This window comes from Corella eumyota, chromosome 5 (assembly GCF_963082875.1).
Source record: "Corella eumyota chromosome 5, kaCorEumy4.1, whole genome shotgun sequence".
Classification (NCBI taxonomy): Eukaryota; Metazoa; Chordata; class Ascidiacea; order Phlebobranchia; family Corellidae; genus Corella; species Corella eumyota.
The window spans coordinates 3,076,607-3,099,832 of NC_137494.1; the positions used below are offsets into that span (position 1 = coordinate 3,076,607).

The following is a 23,226-nucleotide window of genomic DNA, read 5'->3' on the forward strand; positions in this document are numbered from 1 at the left end:
TAGTTAAATTTGGAATAGGGATATTATATTATATTGCGTTATTGTATATATGTATTGTGTTTAACCTTGATTCTATTTGAATAAGGACAATTAAGTTAATACAACTGTGATTACATAATAAAATTGAGTGATTTTATAACAAAACCCGTTACAATATTTATTTTTAAAGCAGCAAATTTGCACTCTAACAATATTTTTTTTACAATTTAAAAATCAATGCATTTAATTAGAACACGATAACAAAAAAAACAAAAAGAAACTTCATCTTAAATTAAACATAAAACTTATATTACAAATCCCTAGATAATAACACATATAATACCAAGTTTTGTTAACTGTCTTTTTTATCATTGCATACAAAAATATGCTCATAAAATATCTCGGCTATGGTATGGTAAAAAAACACCAATAAAAAGTTTTTTTTTTGCAATTTTTATAAAGATTCTTCTTTTGTTTTTTTGTTAATGGTTGAGGAGACCGATGAGGGAAAACGGGAATGAGAGTCGTTCTTGTAACAACATTTACACAAAATGGATTTCAACCAAAGGTCCCGAGTTGCCTTCAGTCGAAGACAGTTGACATAAAAAATAGAAACACCCTAAAATGAAAAATTTTAAAATTTAAAATTTGACGGAAGACAAAAATAAAAATTAATTTATGATCCTATTACAAATATATAAAAAAATTAAATATTATTGCTTTTAAGGCCTTTAGACTATAAAACACACACACATAGGCTACCTGGGTTGCATTAAATATTGTGAAAATCCATGAAAAAATCTCTGAATAAAGTTCATCTGAAGATGCAAGAAGCAAAAATCCAAACAACCAAGTTAATCCCATCATAGAAGCCATCACTATTGCTGCTACCAATGCATCTTTGGCTAAGTTTCTTTGAGATGAAGACTGTACCTAAAATTTTAGGAAAAAACTAATTTAAAAACTAAAAAAAAATTTTTTTATTTTTAAAGTTTTGAATTTTTCAAACTGCTATATTGCCTTTTTCAATTTTTTTTTAAGTTAGCCATATCTGAAAAAATGTTCACTTGAATTACCTGCACTCTGTGAACTGTTAATTTCAAGACAACTCTTAAAAACATATACATATTAAATAAAAGAGCAAGTCCCATCGGTAAAATAAATCCAAAGTAAAATGAATACAAGCGTAACCAACACATCGATAAATGGCGATAGTTGGATTGAAAATTAATATCTAAAAAAAATTTTAGGAAGATAAAAATTAAAAAAATTATACCTTGATAAATATTAATTATATTGATGATAATAACTAAAACTTAGGTAACTTATTAAAAGAAAATTTGTTAAAGAAAATACCATCATAAGGAATTCTGTTGTCTGTTGTGAATATGGTAGCGGCAACATTAGCCATCACTATAGCAAATGGGATCACATAACTAACTGCAAAGATTGCTCTTTGTGGTAAGCCGGGCTCAGAAAAAACCTGCAAGTACAGTTTTGTAAGTATTCAGTAAACAATTTTGGGTAGTTCAATTTTAATTAAAAAAAACAAAACAGGGCATAAAAGCAGTTTAAAAATACCTTTGTAACCATTCTAAATACACTGTAGGCATTTGCACATGACCAAGACCAAAAAGCAAGAAGAAAAAATTGTAAAGCAGCAGTAGCAAAACTACATGCATTTTTTTCGTCAGTTGCTGGCATTCCAAACAAGAAAGTAAGATACACTCCAAGCAGACAAACACAAATATTTATCACATAAAATGCAACAGGTCGTTTCTTCAAATCTCTTCATGTTAAATATTTAAATTTAAATTGGTTAAAATTAGACTGTGAAACTTTAAATCAATATTATTTGAAACAGCTTACTTTACAAAGCCATATAGCATCAATGTCAAAGCAATTCCAACTAAAGACAATGCACAACCAACGGTACTGACTTGAGCCAATATAAACGAAGAAGGAAACCATACTGTACTCTACAAATAAAATTTTAAAAACCTTAATAGATTTCTACAGGAAAATTCAAAAAATACTTAAAATTATTGTCATGATCTTTAAATAAAACTTATTTATTTACCACAATGCATGAGAAAGTGCCCACACTGGAACATTTACATTGAGGTGGATATTGGTTTAGAACTCTCGTACACACACCAGTATCATAACTTTGTGTGATTGGGTTATATTTTCCACATCTCAGCATTCTTTCTATGCTTTTCTAAAAAAATAAAAATCAGAATCTTGTAACAAACTTTGATTGTCTTTAGGCAAGGCCTTAGGTGTAAAAACCCTTGCTTCCATTAGATATTGTTTAAGTAGTACATAGACTGAGTATATATATTTTAAAATACTATAAAAACTAGTTTTAAACATTCTCTATATTCTATGTTTTTACAAAAACTTAATTACTTACTCCTGATCGAGAAATATTAGGAACAATATCTCCATCACGAACTCCCAGGTTATTGTAAGTGGTTACTATCCCATTATTTAAAGTCATTGTATTTCTTAGGCTTGACAAATCAATGCTTACAGTCTAAAAATATATGAAAGCTAAATTTAAAAAAATCATTTTTTAGTCGTAAAAAAGCTGACTTTAAACCCTAGTGTATAATGTTAACCTAGCTTTGTTATATGTTAACAATAACCTGGCTTTATTTTACCTTTGTAGCATTTTGTTTAGATGGAAATAAAGCAGGATTACTGTACACAAGGACAGAAATCCTCAAACTACTTTGTGATTCCGAGTCAGCTGCCATCTCGACAACATTTTTCGGAACATACACAGAAGCAGCAGGGGGTGTTATTACACCAGTTGTACTTATACTAGGAGGGGCAACGTAAGTGTAGTTGGTGTATGAAAAGCCAGGTTCAGTACCAGGTGAAATGTCAGTTACCTAATGCAAAAACATTAATTTTAGTTTAAAGTTGGATTTGAAATTTATGTTTTCAATCATGCATGTTTTCTTTATGTAATTTATGTTTTCAATCATGCATGTTTTCTTTATGTAATTTATGTTTTCAATCATGCATGTTTTCTTTATGTAATTTATGTTTTCAATCATGCATGTTTTCTTTATGTAATTTATGTTTTCAATCATGCATGTTTTCTTTATGTAATTTATGTTTTCAATCAACATAAATTGAAATTTATGTTTTCAAACAACTTGATTATATATATAAGACCGGCAGCGTGGTGTAGTGGTAAAAACACTTGCTTTACCACTATGAAGTCGTGAGTTCAATCTCCACTGCTCTCGAGCCGTAGTAAGGCGATATAAATGATATGAACTCCTGCTGAGCCAGCCTTAATTAGCAACATAATTATCGGACAATTATAATCTATATTATCCCAAACTGCTAAAGGCAACTTGAGACTGGGTAGAAGTAACTAATGTTACTCTATGTTTAAGTCGCGCAAACGACCTTCCCACATCGAGGATAAATATACATACAAAAAAAGTTTTTGTTATTTAGTCAAGGAAATGGCAAGTTTTTTGGACTATATAAATATTTTAAGGTCTTAATCAAATAGTAATAAAATAAAGTTTAATCAACCTTTGCATTAAAATTAGGTGTAGTAATCTCAGTTGAAGTTATATTCGTCGGTAATTGAATGTTGTTGAGAATACTTTGTGCACTTTTAGCAAGTCCAGCCTGAACCCTATTAAAGTAAATCGAATTTATTTAAACCATTTATTATTTAACCTACATTTTGTTAACATAAACATTGCTTAATTAATTAATATTGTTATTAATTAACTGATAGATTATTTAGTTCTATTTATAGTTAATGATGACATCATAGATTACTCTGTTGTGGTGTTATTATCTCCAATACTAGATATAATGTAACTTATTCCTGTTAACACACTTCTTGCTGGCTTTAAATCAATCTAAATAATATAAAATTGTTTATTTTAATACCAAATTTTTAGCAAAATTTGCCGATTATTTAAATTTGTATTCAAAAGCTACTGGGAATTTTAATTAGAGCAAACTTGAAATTTAACTTTTATAAAAATATCTGCTATTTTTATGTTCAGATTTCTATTGAAAAGGTTTTTATCAACAAAAGTTTCTACCGTTGCTGTGCTATTAGTAGCAAGTTGTAGACCAATACTGTTCACAAGTCCTGCAGCATCACCTAGTGAATCTTCTGTCAGATTCGACGTCAAAACTCCAACAGCATTTGCCGCATCATTTACAGGAATATTGGAACCCTAAAAAAAAATAAACAAAAATTTTTTGAATAAAAATACACCAAAAAACTTTCAACATTATACATTCAATTTTATGTTTAAAAAAGACTGTTAAAAAAATTAGAGTAGCTAAAATGTTTTTATCAGTTTTTTTTTAATGTTAAATGAATAACAAAAAATAGAGAAAATCGATATAACTTACATTATTGGTAAAATCAGATATGGACGACCCACATGGCAAAACATATAAAGTAATTTCATCATAACTGGTTTTGTTGCCAATTTTTTCACAAAATACACTTGCAATGCCTCGACCTTAAAAATATATTTTATTAAACAATTAAAAATCAGTGGGGTGGTGTAGTGATTAAAACACTTGACTTTACTACAGAAGATTCTGGGTTTAATTCTCACTGTAGGGTGCTATAAACAGAATGAAATTCTAAACGACCCAAAATCAATTGGCAGAATATTTATTTGGCAATTTTTGCAATCTTAGTCCAATTGTAAGGTCAACTTCATGTTTAGGTTGTGAAGTCTACCTTCTCACATCAAGGATAAATAAATACAAAAAAAAATTGCAATTCACATTAAAAATATTTTTACCATCTGGACATTTTTCATTGGAGTAGACTTCCATATTTTCATTTCCCTTTGAAAAGGAATATTTTTCATCTTTATGTTCTAAAGTGGTTGGAGTACATATTCCTAGAAAAAATAATAAAATCCTCTTTAAATGTGTGAAGGCAGAATCTAAAGCCTAACCATATACAATATTACATTGCCTCTAAAAAATTAAACTAGGGATTTTATCTATTCATTTTTCATTGTTGGTTGATTTTACAAATATATATTTGTACCAATACAATAAATTCCGTCTCCCTCATATCCATAGTTACAAACACAGTTACTTTCATTCAGTAACCCTGTACATAATGAATTTTCTGAACATTCCATTTGAGTGCAGTTGGCAATAACTAGAAAATATTAAAGCAAAGTTAACAAGAAGCAAAAAAAAGCTTCTAAAGTCTTTTAAAAATGAAATGAAAAATTAATTAATTTTATGAAAAGTTTTCCAAAAACAAATTAACAAATTTACTTTTGATGTGTATAAGCAAGTAATAGTTAACTTTCTAGTTACAAAACTTTAGTAATAATTAATCTTACCGGTTCGACTTCCACCAGTTATTCTATAAACTCTGTTGCTTAAATTTCCACCTTTTCCATCATTTGGACAATTTGTTGACCTTCCCAACTGATTATAAGTTGATTGAGCATTTGCTGAACTATGACATTCACCTCCATCCTATATTAATAAAATACTTATAGTACCTTATACTGATAGATAAAGGTTTTGAGTTTAAATCCCACTCCAGTACGTTTTATATTTTGCATTTTAAATTAAAAGAATAATAATTTTAAGCCTTAGTAATTGATAAATAATATAATTAAAAAAAAGGTTTAATTTCTTTATTTTTTTTTTAAATTTGCTAAATACAACTATTCAATTTTTCGTTAAACCTTAAAATAAATACAAATATTAATATAATACTTACAGTGAGTGCAAATACATTAAAGCCTTCTACATAAGCTGCAGCAGCACATTTTCTTACTGCATTAGTTCTTGTTTTATAATCATCCATTAAAAAATACAAAGTTTTCTCTAAACTTGGTATAAGAGATGGTGTCCAACATCCTTCATCAACATAAGAAACTAAAAATTAAAATAACTTGTCAAAAAATTTGCAAAGTTTTTTATAAAAAGTCTATTATTAGATTATAACAAGTTTTTTTTTTTTGCATTTCAAAAATTTTAAAATCAATTTACAAAACAATATAAGGAAAAAATCATTTTAAAAATTATGGAATGTTTAACATATGTTTACCTTGAACAGTTGTAGTAATCTCATTTTGAAGTTCAGATACTTGCCCATACTTGTTGAAAGTTATATTTAATTCGTTAGTGATGCCTCTTTGGGCCACTAAAACAAGTTAATCGGTAATTTAAAAAGAACTCTTTTGTACTTTTTTGTTCAGTTTTCCATATTCACAAAAATGATTTAAAAATTATGCACTTCCTTAAATGTTAGAGAAGAAAAACAAAATATTTTATAAATTATTTTAACAGTTACAAAAAAATTCAGTCAAAAAGTAATATTTAAAAAGTGTCACCGGTTGCACATGTTTTTCCACTATAGCCAGGCGTACAATCACACTGAAAATCATTCACTTCATTTGTACAAGTTCCACCAAATAAACATGGAGTTGAATCACAGTTGTTTATTACTAAAAAAATCAAAATGCAATAATTGCGGATTTTATTAAATTATTTAAAACCAAGAATCATATTATACTTATTTGTTTAATTTTCAAAAAAAGAATGCTACTTGAATCTAACAAAAGTTTTATTTTTTACTTGTTGTGCAATTTGTTCCAGAATAACCTGCAGCACAAGTGCAATTATAATCATTTACAAAACTATCACAACTTCCATTATTTTGACATGGGTTGATGGCACAGTTGTCAATTTCTAGAAAAAAATATAAAGCAAAATTTTAAAGCTATGTTCAGGTATTAGTATTTTTTATATAATTGGTTAGTAATTTAATTCGAAGCAACTATAACAAATTAAGATTAAAAAAGTGATTGTAAATTATTTTCGCAATACTACAAAATTTTGGGTGAAAAAATAATATTTTTGAATTGTTACCCGTTGCACATGTTTTTCCACTATAGCCAGGCGTACAATCACATTGAAAATTATTTACTTCATTTGTACAAGTTCCACCAAATAAACATGGGGTTGAATCACAGTTGTCTATTACTAGAATAATTTAAAATATATTGTAATTGCAGATAATATTGTATTTATATCTAAAATCACTATATATTAAAGACAGGTTATTAAAATTTAAAAAAACAATAGTTTTTTATATATATCATTATTAGATGTCCGAAAGTTAACTGCACGACCTAAACATAGAGTAACATCAGTTACTCCATAATTAAGTATTGGCTTAGCAGGAGTTCATACCGTTTATAGCGCCTTACTCAAGAGCGCTACAGCATGAGAGCAGTGGGGATTCAACTCGCAACCTTATGTAATGTAGCAAGTGTTCTTACCACTGCACCACGCTGCCGGTTAACATATCTGCTTTTGTTACTTTAATAATTCTTACATCTTAATACTTATATTGCTTCAAATATTATAGAGAAATGTGTGCATAATGATAGGCCTACAAATAATAATGTAATATTACTTTATAATATTAAATTGCATTAAACAAAAATTAATTTTTTTACTTGTTGAGCAATTTTTTCCAGAATAACCAGCAGCACAAGTACAATTATAATCATTCACAAAACTATCACAACTTCCATTATTTTGACATGGGTTGATGGCACAGTTGTCAATTTCTAGAAAAAAAATATTAAGCAAAATTTTAGAGCTGTATGCATTTATTAGTAATTACATTTAAATAGTTAGTGATCAGATTTAAGACATCCATAAAAATTAAAATAAAAAAGTTTTTTTTAATGTTTAGGCAATATTACAAAAATTTTACACAAAAAAAAATTTAAAGTGTTACCCGTTGCACATGTTTTTCCACTATAGCCAGGCGTACAATCACATTGAAAATTATTTACTTCATTTGTACAAGTTCCACCAAATAAACATGGGGTTGAATCACAGTTGTCTATTACTAGAATAATTTAAAATATATTGTAATTGCAGATAATATTGTATCTATATCTAAAATCACTATATATCAAAGACAGGTTATTAACATTTTAAAATACCAATAGTTTTTTATATATATCTTTATTCTCAATGTGGAAAAGTTGACTGCACAACCTAAACTTAGAGTGAGTAACATCAGATACTCCGACCCAGTCTCGAGTTGTCCTTGGTAGTGTGGAATATTGTAGATTGTAATTGCCCGATAATTAAATTGATGATTAAGTATTGGCTTAGCAGGAGTTCATACCAATTATAGAGCCTTACTCAAAAGCGCTACAGCATAAGAGCAGTGGGGATTAAACTCGCAACCTTATGTAATGTAGCAAGTGTTCTTACCACTGCACCATGCTGCCGGTTAACATATTTGCCTTTGTTACTTTAATAATTCTTACATCATATTACTTATGTTGCTTTAAATATTTTAGAGAACTGTGGGTCTAATAATAGGCCCATAAATAATAATGCAATATTATTTAGGAATATAACAGTGCATTAAACAAAAGTTATTTTGTTACTTGTTGAGCAATTTTTTCCAGAATATCCAGCAGCACAAGTACAATTATAATCATTTACAAAACTATCACAACTTCCATTATTTTGACATGGGTTGATGGCACAGTTATCAATTTCTAGAAAATATATAAGGCAAAATATAAAACAGTGTTCAAATATTAGTAACCATCTTTAAATGGATAGTGATTTAGTTTAAAACAACTAAAAAAAATAAAATTAAAAAAATTTTTTTTTTTTAACTTTAAAGCAATATCAAAAATATTTCAGACAAAAAATATTAATTAGAAAGTGTTACCCGTTGCACATGTTTTTCCACTATAGCCAGGCGTACAATCACATTGAAAATTATTTACTTCATTTGTACAAGTTCCACCAAATAAACATGGGGTTGAATCACAGTTGTCTATTACTAAATTAAAATTAAGAATGTTATAGTCGCAAATAATATTAATATTTTTTAAAACAAAGAAAATTGTTAAAAACAGTTATGGTATAAAATATTACAAAAAATAACTTAAAATAGTTTTGTTTTTTACTTGTTGTGCAATTTCTTCCAGAATATCCTGCAGCACAAGTACAATTATAATCATTCACAAAACTATCACAAGTTCCATTATTTTGACATGGGTTGATTTCACAGTTATCAATCACTAAAAAATATAGTTGACATAATTATAAAATACTTAACACAACAAAATTTAACTCTAATTTACAACCTTGTAGTAGTAACTAACAATAACTAAAATCATCAAAAAATAGTTTTTTTTTAGGAAAACAAAAACTTGACAATTTACACTCATCACAATCTTTGCTAGTATATCCAGGTTTACAATCGCAAGAATAATCATTATATATGTTGGTACAAGTTGCATCATTCTTACATGGTTGGTTTTTACATCCACCAATTACTAAAAAAATAGTTACAAGAAATTTTACAATTTTAGTCTTAAAAAATATAAACTTTATTTTAAGTATTTTTTTGTCGAATATCTTAAATACCTACCAAAAAATAATTTTAAATAGTCTTACAAATTGGTAAAAATTAAGTTTTTTAATTGGACATTAATATTACGCTATAAATTTTTCAAAGCCTTTTTGAAGTTAAATAAAGTACAATTTATTAAAATTGATAACAAAAGTATAAGTACATTCTCCATTTGTTATTTGGTAAACTTGTAGAGCAAATGGTCCTCCTTCTCCAGTAGTTGGATCACAAACTTTTGAGATTCCATATCTCTTGTAAGTATTTATTGCATTAGCTGAACTAGCACACCAGCCACCATTCTAAAAAATAGTTTTGCCAGTTAGTATTAATAAAACAATTCTTTAAAATATAAAATCGTACCTCCACAGCAAAGACAGTATAATTCAGTAAATAAGCAGACACCGCACATTTAACAAGTGCATTGGATCTGTCCATATATCTTGGATTTATTAAAAGGTAATTTGTACTTTCCAAAGTTGGTATTGCTCTATCTGCATGATCTATCCAACAGCCTAACGTTTCATACTCAACTTCATAAAAAGACAACAACATTTTTAACCAAGTAGAAAAGCCAATTTAAAAACGAATTAAAAAAAACTATGTTGCAATAAATTTTTAATGCCTTTAAAGCTGGTATATATAATATTTAAAAACATGACAAAAATCTATTTTAGTTGTATCATAAAAAGATTTAATAACAATACAATTCAAAGGGTTTAAAAATGATTATGACAAATTTAAAAAAGGAAATAATATAATTAATGTTATGGTTTACTCCAACTTGTATTTATTTTTAATAAATAATATTGAATTTAATTTTACCTTTAACTGTGTAGTCTTTAATATCACCAATATCATTAAGTGCTAAACTACCAGTTAATGTCACATTTAACTCGCTTGATAGTTGGGCACCTTGAACAAAAAAGAAAGTTAGCTAACTACATAGGCAAACGAATACAATGTAAAATTTATTTTTAAAAAATCAGAAAATATTTAGCACATTGTGAGCAATAAATATATATGAAATTAAATAATCTTGTACTTACTTATGTTGCAATTCTTCCCTGTATACGCAGCCCCACAATTACAAGTATATGAGTCATTAGTTTGAGTACATGTAGCCTGATTTAAGCAAGGAGTGGTTAAACATATGTCTAAATATATTTAAAAAAATAATTGATCAGTTAATTAGTGTAATATTGTAAACTGTCATTTTTCACATATCATTTATTGATAAATTTTGCAATTCTTTAAATTAGAAGGCAGATTAAAAAGTTACCAGGCCAGTAAGATTTTTTTACTTTAAAAGTCTATAAATTAAACCTACATTCATTCATAGATATTGTCCACTAAGTACCCTATACCGGCAGCGTGTTGAGTTGGTCAGAACACTTTGGCTTGACTATTTAGGTTTGGTTTTGTACCTCATTGCTCTGACTATCAGGCAATCGTAATCAATAATGTACCAAACTGTCCAAGGTAACTGAAGACTGGGCATTAGGTCAGAGTAATTGATGTTACTATATTTTTAGGTTGTAAAGTGAACCTTTTTACACAAGTTTAAATAAAAACAAAAAAACATAAATATATAAAAATATATATATTGAACATTTACCGTTTTTTCGTTGACAAATATATTTCTGATTTGAAAAGTTGCATGGCACAGGACTCCATTCAAAATTTAGCACATTAACCACATTAACACAATTTCCTTGTTCAGTTGTCGGGGTTGTATTATTACATGCCCAATTCGAATAACTTAGAGGAGAAGAACCGGTCCAGGTAAAAGTATTTCCTGTACTTTCCGACGTTAAACCAATATAAAACGTGTCGTAAGCTTCAATAAAAAGAGAACTGTTAATTGAGAGCTAAATGCGTGACGTAATACTAAAGTTACTTACCTTAATATAATATTACTTTAAAACTTTGTTAATTTAAAAAGAAATGTTTTAGTCATTTGTTTTAACAATCTGCCATGCAATGTGACAAACTGACAAAGGATTTTCAGGTAAAAAACATGTGGTTTAAAAAAACGCGCGTATTTGATTTATCCTCAAACATATAATGAACCACATTTAAAATATTCAAAAGTTAACACACTTAAAATAAAAATTACCTAAAAATGATTTGTTAACTAAACTAACAACAAAATTGTTAATTTCAGGACTTGAAATAGAAACTAGTGATGCCTCGGGTACCATGGACTTGCAAGCATCCTCTGCTTCGCTGTAGTTAAAGAATCCCTGCGTTTGAACATAGTATTCAAGGTTGTTGTTCGTTTGAGTTGGCTCGTAGACCCATCGGCAGTTTACGCTTAAACTTAGCGTGTAAATAATTACAAATATCCGCATTGTATCATAACTTTATGACAACGCGTTGTCCGGTGTAAACCGTTTAAACTACTAACACTAACAAAATTTAACCTAAACATAAATAACAAGCAATAAGATTAAACTAAATCATTAGGTTAAAATGTTCGTACTCTTACAAATAACATTTTTAATTTTTACCAGACCCTACCAGTAAAAACATTAAAAACAAAATTTCAATTTTGCCACCTACTTAAACTTTTTAAGTATAGCTATTTTGCGATTGTATTTTAGTTAATTTTTTTTAAATAAAACCGCATCTGCATTTTATCACAGCGTTCAACACACTTAAACTGTGGTTAACTTACTTTAATACAAGAATGTAAAGTCATTCAGTTAATGTGGTTTTCCTATAATACAATAGACAATTAGCTGGCTACCTTCTCGTTATCACATCACATTAAATCGCTATTGACGTACATGAGATATAAGTATTAATTCTATTTTGGCTCCGCAAAGGGGAAGTCAATACAACCGTTATTAATAGCGTTTGATTGATTGCAGGTAAGTGTTACAATGTAACTTGTTAATTAATAATATTTTGTCCAATACTGCTCTACGTTTGTTTATACTTTATTTAAATGTGTGTTCTACTCACAGCCTACCATCCAATTCTACACTTACATTATATGACTGCACTGCCTTATTCATTCATTTTTTTAGGCATGTCAAAAACATTATGAATAAAAAATAGTAGTTTAAATAACTTAACGGTAAACTTGTAACTTACACCCTTTCAAAAAAGTATGACCGTAAAAGTAAAGAGATGCGAAATACATTAAAGTAACTAAAACGTTTTGCGTTCATAAATCTACATTTTAAAAAACAGTAAAATAAAAAAAAGACAAAATCGAGGTAACGAAATCGTTCAAAGGCCGTAAACTACAAGTATTTCAACTTAACTGTTTATTAACTTTGTTTTAAGCTCTTTTAAACAATAATATTCCTTTTCAAATTAGCCTTGTCTCACAACGTATTAAACTTGGTCTGAGTTAACAGTTACCTTCTACTACAAGCTATGCGTACTTTTCTTGGCTTGACAAGGTGTTCATAATTAATTAACTGTTCCTGTGTAAGCGTAAGTTTTACAAACCTTATATTAATGTAGGAATTTTTGTTTTACGTGGCAGTAAAAAGAAAAATAGATTGCATTTTGTTTTAATTTCATATATTAAACCTGTAGTTATATAAACCTTAATAACTTTTATTAAAGTTTTTTAAAAAAAAGTAAACAGAATGAAAATTGTTTCGTACGTGCTTTTTATATGTAGATATTATATTTTAAATTTCTTAACTTATTTTTACCACAATGAAACATTGTTGTTTGTTGTACTCATGCTGTATCACCTACAGTTACAAGTTTAAAGAAGGAAAAAGTGAACCTTTTAAAGCTTACTCTTAATTTTTTGCTGTTAAATCTAATATAAACGAAACTCTTATAAAAGGTTTAACAAAACAACATTCTTGGAATATAAATAATTCTATTCTATCATTCAACGATTCAAATCAAACAAAACAAGCATTTAAACTCTGCAAATGAAAAAAAAACTAAACAAAACAATCCGGTGGCGTAAAAAACTTATACGTCATCAACCAATGACGTCATATCCCGACGTCACTTATGCGAAAAATTACAAAAAAGTTTTACAGATCGTTCGGACCATAAATATCATATAAACAAGATTATCATGCTGGTGATATAACAAAAGTATCTACCTTATTTTAAATAAAAAGTATTTACCTTTTTTATAAGTTAAGTATTAGATGACGTGCAAATACAAAATAAATTTAAAAAATAAGAATAAATTAAGCGATTTAATGAAAAATTAAACTAGTGTAATAACAGTCAATGACAAAACGTATCAAAACCACAAACCAAAATTTATGGGCAAGAAAAAAAAAGAATTAATTATAGGAAGAACATAATTTCGCGGTAATAAATAATTTAAAGGAGGCAAATAGAGTTGAAGAAAACTGTAATTTTTGTCTTTTGAGCGAACGTTAATACATTTTTGCAAAGTGACTTGTAGTACCCTATTTAACAAGTTACATAATTTAAAAAGATGTGACGTAGTTGACCACGTGACAAACTATACTGTCGTGTAATAAACGAACAAAAAAACAGTGAAAGTAGACAAAGAAAAAACTTGTGGCAAGAGCGGATCTTTTGAAGACAACAAAATGAGTTTTAGTCCGACGACCAAACAGACAAAAACGCGCGCAATTTTTTTTCGAAAACCCGTTCGCATTTTTTTCCTAAAACACCAGGCTCTGACCTTTGACCCTTCAAACACGTGGTCGCAATCAGACGTGACGGAGGTCACAGTCTTTATAGCCTCGAAACAGCCTTTTTAGAAGGTCTTGATAATGCAGTAGCTGTCTAAGGCTGATAAGAGAATGTAAACAACCCAAAGTAACACAAAAAACAGCGAACTGACGATTTTCCACTTTCGAGGGCCCCCCAGCTCTGCGCCTATGCTTTTTGCTCTCCTTCTTAACATAAGAACAAGAATAGCAATACAAGCAAACGCCGAGAATACCGTCACCGAAAACGCAAGATTTCCTGGGTCAACCCGAAAGGTTCTTTCCTCCGGAGTCTCGCCTACGATCGCCCAGTAGATGGCGCCCATGGTCCAGGCGATTCCGATTCCCAAAAAGACGTTGACAGCGTTTGAACCAGTGACGTTACCGATCGATGCGTCGGCGTATTGATCGCCCACTGCTGCCACCTTGCTGGCAAAAGTATCTGAAAAAAAAGTTCAAGTTACAAAAGAATAATATTTAAAGTTTGTTAATTTACTTAAAAAAAGTATTTTAACTTACCTGGTACACTAGTTCCCATGGCAACTAACGTGACAGCAGTAACAGCGTCGTTAAGGTTAACAATGCAACCAAATTGTTCAGCCACGTCACCAATCACCATTGTTAACACACCGATCATAATAATTGAAACTGTGAAGCAGGCCCAACCACCTACGTAGTCGGTTGGTGGAACAAACGCAAATAATAACTAAAAATCAACAAGATTTAAATTAAAAATGAAATCTATTGAGATAACTAAAAAAATGATTTTTTTTCTTACCTTCCAAAACACAGTGAGAAAATGCATGACGTAATCAAAACATGTAGGATCTGATTCCCCTTCTTCTTCGTCGTCATCGTCTCCTATGACGTCACAATTTATTCATTAATTTTTATTAAGCGCATTCATTTTAAATTATTAAGTGTAATGTAATATTATTTTATTACCTCCACTGACTGATAAAGCGTCGGCAAATTGTTCTCTCCAAGATGATGTTCCGACAATTACAGCTAAGTTTGCTTTTTTAATTAACTTATCAACAGTGTTCTAGAAAAAGGGTAAAATAAACTAGATATTTCTTTCAAAAAAGAAGTACTAAAATGAATGCGGAAAAGGCGGAATGTACAACAGAAGATTAGGGTATTATCATTATCCGCATTTTATAAACTTGGCGGACGACGCTAATACAGCTCCACTTTTTTAACCATAAGACAACGTTAAATAGTTAGAAAATTCATACAAAAAGTTTCAAAATCAAAAGAAGTTTTTACTTTGAATTCATAACTCTCTTCAATCATAATTTCGATCGTTGGACAAGGACCAAGTCGAGGTTTCCCCAGTTCAGCGATCCTCCTGGCTTCCTCTTCTTCTTCGCTTAAACTTCGTTTTTCTTCCTCTTTTCCGTTTATCCCCGAATCACTGCCAGCATCCGTACCTGTCACGTACCAAAAACTATTAATTTTGTCCTTTAGCAAACACATGCTTCTATTTTCATGCAAGGTAGGCTAAAGTGTCATCAAAATCGTAATATTTTACTTCAAAATTTTAAGCCTGTAAATCTTCTATTTTTGTTTACCATGAAAACGTGGATATTAAAATAAGAGTGTGTGTACGTTGCGTGCTTATATTCAACGTTACAACAAACAATAAGTGGCTAAATATAAACGTTCGTCAATATTTGAACATTTAAATCAAACAAATAGAAAAACTACTTTCGCTTTTTAAAAATAAATGCAGCTATTGTTTTTTAAGGCTAGTAAACATTTAAGTTTAAATTTACGCAACTGGTTTAAACGCAAATTTTACTTTGTTAAAGTTAAAAAAATTTTTGATGGTTAAATACCAGATGTATGTATGCCATGGTTTGATTTAATCTATAACATCCTTCATTTATATTACCAATGCCCACGAATGTTTAGAAATAATATTAAAATGTTGCAAAACACGTTTTCAGTATTCGCCAAACTACATTTTCTGCTGCCAGTTATAATTTCTCCTAATCATGTACGCTTTGCGCAAATTCCGTTTACTGCCTAACATTACCGGTTTAACATTAATTCATGTAGTACAGTATATGTAGGTTTCCTTTTTAAAATATGAGTTTGTTTAAGGCTACAAACGTACTTGTGTTAAGTGGAAAGCTAATTAGTATTTCCCCTACTTAGTATAGCCATATAATTAACCATTAAACTGACCATTTAGTAGTTTGGTTTAACCAGCTTTCTTACCTTCGCTGTCCTTAGGTATTTGTCTTGGTTCACCAAGTTTAATGTAAAAAACATCTCGTTTGTAATAAGCGTTGTTGTCAACAAGTCTAACTTCAATGTCAACACTGTTTCAACATTAACAAAGGTTGCAACAAATCATGAATGATCAACATCAACAACAGTTTCAACATCAACGTTCCACAAAGCAACAAGCAAAAATGGGTGAAGGACAACATGCAAAAAATACAAAAACGGATAAATTTTTTACAAGAAAAAGGTCGGCTATATTTAGTTTTTAAAGAATAAAATAAACTTTATTAAAATATGCTTTTTTTCAAACTTTCGTTCCAAAAAACCTGCAAAAAAACAATAACAGAAACGCTAGGGTTGACTCATGCCCATAACAAGCGAAAGCAAACAGACACGTGACTAATGACGTAACACGATGACGTCATCAAACCTGAATCGGACGAAGGTTTCTCGTGATAAAAGCGGGGCTGACCTAGCTCAACGAAAAAGCTTTTGTTTTTCTGATACTCTTCGTCGTCGACAATTTGAATGTTTATAGTATGTCTATGGCAAAATTAATAAACATGAATCGCAGTGAAAATAAATAATTGCAAGTTTTTAAAAAACAATTTTTTTAGCTTATAGAAATTAAATTTGTGTTTAAGTCAATCAATCATAGATGAAAAAAAATATAAGTTAAGTTTATGTAAGTGAAATTCCTTTAGATATTAATTTTTCAACTCTTTTAGCGAATTAATAATCCGAATTATAACAAAAATCGAATATAATCGTTACTTTAGAACTCAGATTTTCCAATATTTAAAATCACAATTTCTTATGTGAAATAATGTGTCTTAAAATCAATAAATATACAATTAGTTTGTGATATAAACCCTCTTAGCAAATCTTATTAACCAGAAATAAAATCGTAACGGTTTATTAAATATTTTATTTTATTAAAAAACTTATATCGAACGAACTTTTTTTGCTTGAAAATGTAATGCGATTTTTAATTCAACTTTGAAATCCCATTTATTTTTTATATCGGGGTTTAAATTAACAAAGAGAAAAAGAGGAGAAATCCGATAACAAATTAATGCGTAAGAAACAAAAATGTTTATAAATTATTCAGTTCAAATGAACCACATTAAACGTAGAACACGCGGTGTCGTGATTTTAATACGTTTTAGTTTCGATCTTGTTTAAAGTAGAAACCGGTAGAAATTTTTTTTCCAAATTTAAATACAAAGAAAAAAATATTGTTTTTTGAGGGTTCGTTAAACAAGTCAATCTGGTTATACTACACTATATTTAAATGTTGTTTGAAAAGCTTTAGGTAAATTGCGTCAACAAATATTTTTCTAGGCTCCGTATACAAAACAAACATTGAGTAAAGATAAAAATAAGCACGTAAAATAACTTCTACATGCGTAAGTACTGGTGCCAACGTACGCAAAGACACAGCTAATAAAATAACTTTTTTATGGCGTTAGTCAATATCACGTGACCTATAATAAATCTTGTCATCAAAAGGTTGATAGCTGAGATTTATCGCCAAGAATTTCTGACGTTAACGTGCGTAGTTAAGCTAATATTTAGGCAATAATTTACGGTCATACAATAAAAAAACAATAGAAAAACAATAGAAAAAAAAAGTAATAAAAAATAACTTTTATTTTTTTTTTAATTTAGTAAAAAAAATAAATCTTACAAATAAAAGACGTTTTAGGTCAATAGTTATTGTTATATATTTAATTTTCTAAATTTACAACTAAAAAATCTTAAGTAAAATAAATAAGTAATTCACTTACGTTGTTTCGTCATTATCGAACTCTAGTTCTCCGATCGCGTCGATAAAATCTTCCCCTCCTCCCTTTGCACTTCCCCCGACAGTTTTATAAGGAACGCAAACTCTTCCTCGAGCCCCCGAGTTTCTTTGTACCTCCACCTTCAAGATGCCGACCCCCTCGCTCACCTGCGTAAATTATGATGTCATTAGTTGTAGTGTGACGCAACCGTGAATTTTTAAATCTAAATTAGTAAATTTAGTACCTTATTAAAATATTGATTAAATATGACGTCATAAGCTTTAACACGTGTTTAATTAATTTTTTTTTCATTGCCAAAAAATTTAAGATTAGATAATAAATATTTTCACTTTTTGAGTTTGAACTTGTACTACATGCCCCCGCTTATATAACACGTGTTAAGACATTATGACGTCATTTGATTGACAGCTTGCCTGCCCGGTTCTAAATTAAGATCATCAGCTGGTAGAAATCAATTTGAAATTGGCAAATGCGGTCAAATTGAACGATTTTTTTCTTGTAATGGCCCGACCACTAATTTGCATTTAGGCTTTATGTGCAATTTCAAACAAATAGTTACAATTTAAGTTATTGGTTTAACAAATATTTAACGAATCAAATAAAAAAAATCGTTGGTTTTTGTAGTGGAAGTAAAAATATATTTTTTATTTTTTTTTAATTTAATAAATTTCCATAAAATAATCGGATTAAATAGAATATATTTCGGGTTAAAAATGGCTAAAAGAAATATGTGTTAGTGGAAATAAAGAATTCCTTATTTATTACTCATTTATAGTTTTACTGTTGCAAAAAAAGTATTGCCGCAATTCTATATTTAAAAAATAAAAAATTTTAAATTCGACAAATTTTTTTTTTTTAAATACCACAAAATAAATTAAAGTTTTTATAACAGAAATTCATTCCGTGTAATGGCCAATAAAATGCACAACGTCATTTATATTTGAGAGCCCAATAATCAATAAATCGTGTTATTAAACCCTTAAGCTTTGGAAGAAGCCATTGCCTCCGTTACGTGCAATCAATAACTATCCAGTTAATAAATGCACAGTAGAAAGCAAACCCGAAATACTCTGATGCAGTCTATATCTGTACCGCAAATGAAAAGAGACAGCTGTTTAGTGTCCCTTGTGTAAGTTATTTTTGCCCAAACGACATTACAACACGCGCTTAAGTGATTTAGTTTAACATAACGTCTATAAATTGGTTGCTGCTAATACTTTAACACCACCCGTGTGCCCTGTATAAGAAATAAACGCCAGGCAATGAAATTAATTTAAAGGTTAAAGGCTTAACGTTTTTCTAAGTTTAAACTTAGAATTTGTGTGAATAGTTCAATATAAAATGTCTCCAAATATATTTAATTCTGCCTATATTTTGAATCTTCTTGTAATTAACAATTAACATGCCAAACCAAACTAATAATTTTTAAATTAAATTTGAAACAACTTACCGTTAACGTTGGTTCGTTGAAAGTAAAAACACCCGCGTGGTCGTCGTCCAATATAACCACGTTTGCCACGGCCGGTGGCTCCAACCTTGCCACACAGTTGTCACAATCACTGTCCTGAAACATGCCGTCAGCTGATCCGGACCTTACGTTAAAAAGCTGGACTCTGAAATACTCGTCTTCTTCAAAAATGTCGTCGTCCAGAATTTTAATTTGAATTGTTCGAATAGATTCGCCAGGTTTGAAAACAATTGTGTCTTCACAAGCTTCGAAATCTGAGCCAGCGTTTGCTGTACCGTCTTCTGTTCTGTAGTCGACATACAGAGTGCTGTTTAAGTCACCACCTTTTCGTACAACCTGTGAAAAAAAAAATATTTTTTTAATTTAGATTAAAAATAAAATTAAAGTAATAAATAAAAAAATTTTAAGCGAGGTTTGCACAATATATTAATTAAGCTTATGAAGCAACGCATACCTAGATTGCTTAACCACAAAATAGATACCCTACACCAATTTAAATTACCCCAAACATTTTAATACAATTAAATTTAAAAACTTGACATTTTAAATCGTGGTAAAAAAACCTTATAATTTTGCCTGATGTATATCACAATTTAACTACCAATTATTGTTATAATATATTTAGTTTAAGAAGTTCAAATTTAATTATTTGTTAAATCAACCTGTAGTTCAGCATGGCCACAGTTTTCAAAAACTTTATATTCGGCAGGATCGAAAGAAATTCGGGCTACAGTGTCATCTTCATCTTCTAATATATTTCCCATGCTATCAGCCTGTATTAAAATAACACATAACCTTCTAATATTAAAGTAACATTACATTGATTTGCTATGTTATGTCGATTCGTTCAATTTGAAAAATTTATTATTTTTGTAGGCTAAACTTTTAAAATATACATGCAAGGAGCTTCTAGGGGCTATTATTATCAAAAAAAAGCAGTTAAGGTAAAACTAAAACTTGTGTTGATGTTATTCCTTATGGAAAGCCAGTTAAGCAACTTGAAATAGAAAAAACTTAAGGTAAATTTATACGAAGTAAGCAACAAGTAACTTACAGTTCTTAGTTGTTCCTTATTTCCTTTGTTCAAAATATTACCAGCACCAGTCATCTTTCTTGTCGCCTGGATTCGGTAAAACGCTCGACTCTTAGGTTGGTTATTAAAAGCTTCAATTCCGGCCAATCTTCCCAACTCCGCCATATCCGCTTCCGGATGTTTCTTCCGCAAATCTCTCATCAATCGAACCATTGTTTTTCGGTTGGCTTCTGGGTCTTCGATTTCGTCACCATGGTATTGATAGTTCGCGTGAGCATCTCTTAATCCTTCTTCTTCATCTCCATCAAATCGGTCCATTGTCAACGTCACAGAGCCGTCTTTTTCGTCGTGCAGTGCACTTCCTTCCGTTTCAACAATCATTTGGCGTTTCGTGCGATATCTCTTGTACATAAACTTGTACACAAGCAATCTACGATCCGCGACCCAGGCTAAAACAACCAGAACTGGGAAGAATAGAAAAGTAACGACGCCCTCCCATATTTCGACTACGCCGTGAGAGTGAACGGCTAAGATGATGTAGAGCCAGATGTAAGCAAAGATGCTCCAAGTCGCTGTGATGAAGAACACCCTTGGATGCTTAATCTTACGCACTTCGTCATCAGGTATAACGTACATACAGATAGCAATGATAATGAATAGGTTAAACGAAGCACTACCTACAATGGTAGATGGACCTAAATCTCCAGCTCTAAAACCTTTACCAATAACTTCAATCACAGACAGCATAATTTCAGGTGCCGATGACCCAAGCGCCATAAGCGTAAGGTTCGAAACTGTCTCGTTCCAAATACGCACTGTGGTTGTAGCACACTCCCCGTCCGGTTTAGTGTAAACGACTTCCTTTTCTTTGGAGGTAATGACTTCAATTGATGCCATGAAGCGATCGGCAATAATTGAAACGCCGAGAAATAAAAAGATTAATGCGAGAAGGTAGACGATAGCACGAGCTGCTATTTCAGCATTTGATATAAGAGATACGTCAGCCGGGGGCCAGAGGGGTAATGCCATCCCCCTTGTACACATTCTCCGTTCGACTGTCCCATTGCCGGAACATCTCTCCCCACCTTGCACGGGGGTTTCCCCGGCTGTAATACTAGCTTGTTCTAGTAATACGACCAGAAAAATTAAAATGTGAATTGGAAGAGTTTTTAACATGTTTGTTTGTCGCTTGAAAGTCCTTGTTTGCGTCATAATCAAATAATACCGATTCTTATTGTTAGATCATAACAGACTGTAAAAACCGAGCTTAACTTAAATAGTTGTCGTTGATCTAAAAACAAAAAAATAAGATTTAATATTAATTATAAACATACAACCAACATATTGACCTAGCCTAACCATACTGCTATCTACAATCTAGCACTTACAAAACAATAATCTTTGAATGAATGACACTGCCAGTAACATAGGTTTTAAATCTTAAATTAATTTGTTATCAGTAGAATAGCAATCTGTCTCATATGAATTACGTACTTATATCGTCTACTTAACCCAGATAATCAGGTCATAATCTGACTATAGAGTATTATAATCTTTATTATTTTTAGTGAATAAAATTAAGAAAAAACATGGGCCCTTATACATGACTTAAAATATTAATAAAAATATTTTTAATTAACTAAAATGTTTTTAAAAATATAGCTTAAGCTCTTTTTGAAATTTAAATAATAAAATTTTGTAGGCTCAAAATTAACATTACATATTTTTTATTTCTGAATTTTAGTTTAACCAAAACATCAACAAAATCCTGATTCCGTTTATACAGGTGATCTATTTAAAGCAACCAATGTTATTCCAAGATCCCTTTAACTATACATTCAACTCTACTTTATTATTATAACACTTTAAATTTGAGACTTGATCAATTATATTTTTAATCAAACAAAAAACTTTCTTCATTCAAGATAACAATCGTTTGTTGCCAACGTCATAATCGAATGACGTCAGCCGGCATTACGAAGTAGTGATAACTGTACCGCAGATACGATTTACGCAATAATGAAAACCCTTTAACGGAGAAAATCGAAAATGTATGACAATAATCAATGCGTTTTTGGGATACAAAATTGCTAAAGAGTTAGGAAAACGACAATACGACTATCAGAGGGTCTGGTTATCAAGTTAAGCTTTTTATTTCGTCACTCATAGGAGCCTAGATCCAGTCTGGCAAACAAGTTCGTGTAATAAAAAAAAATACAATAGCTATTTAAAATAATTTTCAATACGGTTTTAATATTTTAAATAAAATTAGGTAATAACGATTAATTTTTAGTGGGTTAACCTTTACATAAACTAAAATAATTTTTTCTAGAACTCTTGAAATTAGGTATTAAGTTATTTTAAATAACCCAAAAGTTACCTTCCTTAAAAGTAAATTAGTTTAAGCAGTTAATCGATTGAAGGGCTGCCCAAAACCAGCTTTACAAAAGAACCACTATTTAAAAATTTTATACAATTTAGTATATTACCTGGAACAGCAAACATTTAAATATTTAAACTAAATACTAAAAACCGCAACCTTTGGCGCCCTTTGTACAATAGCAAATTTAGTTCTACGCTCCATT

General features: G+C 29.9%; 2 protein-coding genes across 3 annotated transcripts; both read right to left on the reverse strand.

Annotated features, from left to right (window-relative positions):
• Positions 1-237: 237 nt before the first annotated feature.
• Positions 238-11,744, reverse strand: LOC145752225 (uncharacterized). The gene is made up of 33 exons (XM_082568466.1): positions 11,541-11,744; positions 11,040-11,261; positions 10,471-10,578; positions 10,247-10,336; positions 9,785-9,954; positions 9,588-9,723; positions 9,234-9,347; positions 8,976-9,089; positions 8,735-8,848; positions 8,442-8,555; positions 7,775-7,888; positions 7,488-7,601; positions 6,895-7,008; positions 6,601-6,714; positions 6,357-6,470; positions 6,071-6,166; positions 5,741-5,898; positions 5,352-5,490; positions 5,045-5,161; positions 4,791-4,892; positions 4,387-4,499; positions 4,068-4,205; positions 3,796-3,878; positions 3,541-3,646; positions 2,646-2,879; positions 2,396-2,518; positions 2,060-2,200; positions 1,849-1,958; positions 1,561-1,768; positions 1,336-1,462; positions 1,056-1,213; positions 742-912; positions 238-598 (listed from the first exon to the last, which is right to left on the reverse strand). The coding sequence occupies exons 1-33, from the start codon at positions 11,623-11,625 to the stop codon at positions 434-436; spliced, it is 4,326 nt and encodes a 1,441-aa protein (XP_082424592.1). The 5' UTR covers positions 11,626-11,744; the 3' UTR covers positions 238-433.
• A 1,519-nt stretch (positions 11,745-13,263) lies between these two features.
• LOC145752228 (sodium/calcium exchanger 3-like) lies at positions 13,264-21,927 on the reverse strand. Of its 2 annotated transcripts, none has more exons than XM_082568470.1 (10): positions 20,663-21,927; positions 20,271-20,381; positions 19,591-19,944; positions 18,123-18,286; positions 16,324-16,427; positions 15,367-15,530; positions 15,043-15,142; positions 14,876-14,958; positions 14,617-14,803; positions 13,264-14,539 (listed from the first exon to the last, which is right to left on the reverse strand). In XM_082568470.1, the coding sequence occupies exons 1-10, from the start codon at positions 21,851-21,853 to the stop codon at positions 14,145-14,147; spliced, it is 2,853 nt and encodes a 950-aa protein (XP_082424596.1). In that variant the 5' UTR covers positions 21,854-21,927; the 3' UTR covers positions 13,264-14,144. The 2 variants fall into 2 exon arrangements, with proteins under 2 accessions (XP_082424596.1, XP_082424595.1); XM_082568469.1 differs by lacking the exon at positions 16,324-16,427 and adding an exon at positions 16,763-16,875.
• Between the last annotated feature and the right edge of the window lie 1,299 nt (positions 21,928-23,226).

Excerpts from the sequence above, each read along its gene's own strand:
- LOC145752225 (XM_082568466.1), bottom strand. The coding sequence starts at position 11,625 with ATGGTACCCGAGGCATCACTAGTTTCTATTTCAAGTCCTGAAATTAAC. Across the intron at positions 10,337-10,470 it reads AGGGAAGAATTGCAACATAA|GTGCCCAACTATCAAGCGAG; the intron begins GTAAGTACAAGA and ends TTTTTGTTCAAG. Across the intron at positions 9,724-9,784 it reads ATACTGTCTTTGCTGTGGAG|AATGGTGGCTGGTGTGCTAG; the intron begins GTACGATTTTAT and ends ACTATTTTTTAG.
- LOC145752228 (XM_082568469.1), bottom strand. The coding sequence starts at position 21,853 with ATGACGCAAACAAGGACTTTCAAGCGACAAACAAACATGTTAAAAACT. Across the intron at positions 15,143-15,366 it reads AAGAGAGTTATGAATTCAAA|AACACTGTTGATAAGTTAAT; the intron begins GTAAAAACTTCT and ends CCCTTTTTCTAG. Across the intron at positions 14,959-15,042 it reads CGCTTTATCAGTCAGTGGAG|GAGACGATGACGACGAAGAA; the intron begins GTAATAAAATAA and ends GTGACGTCATAG.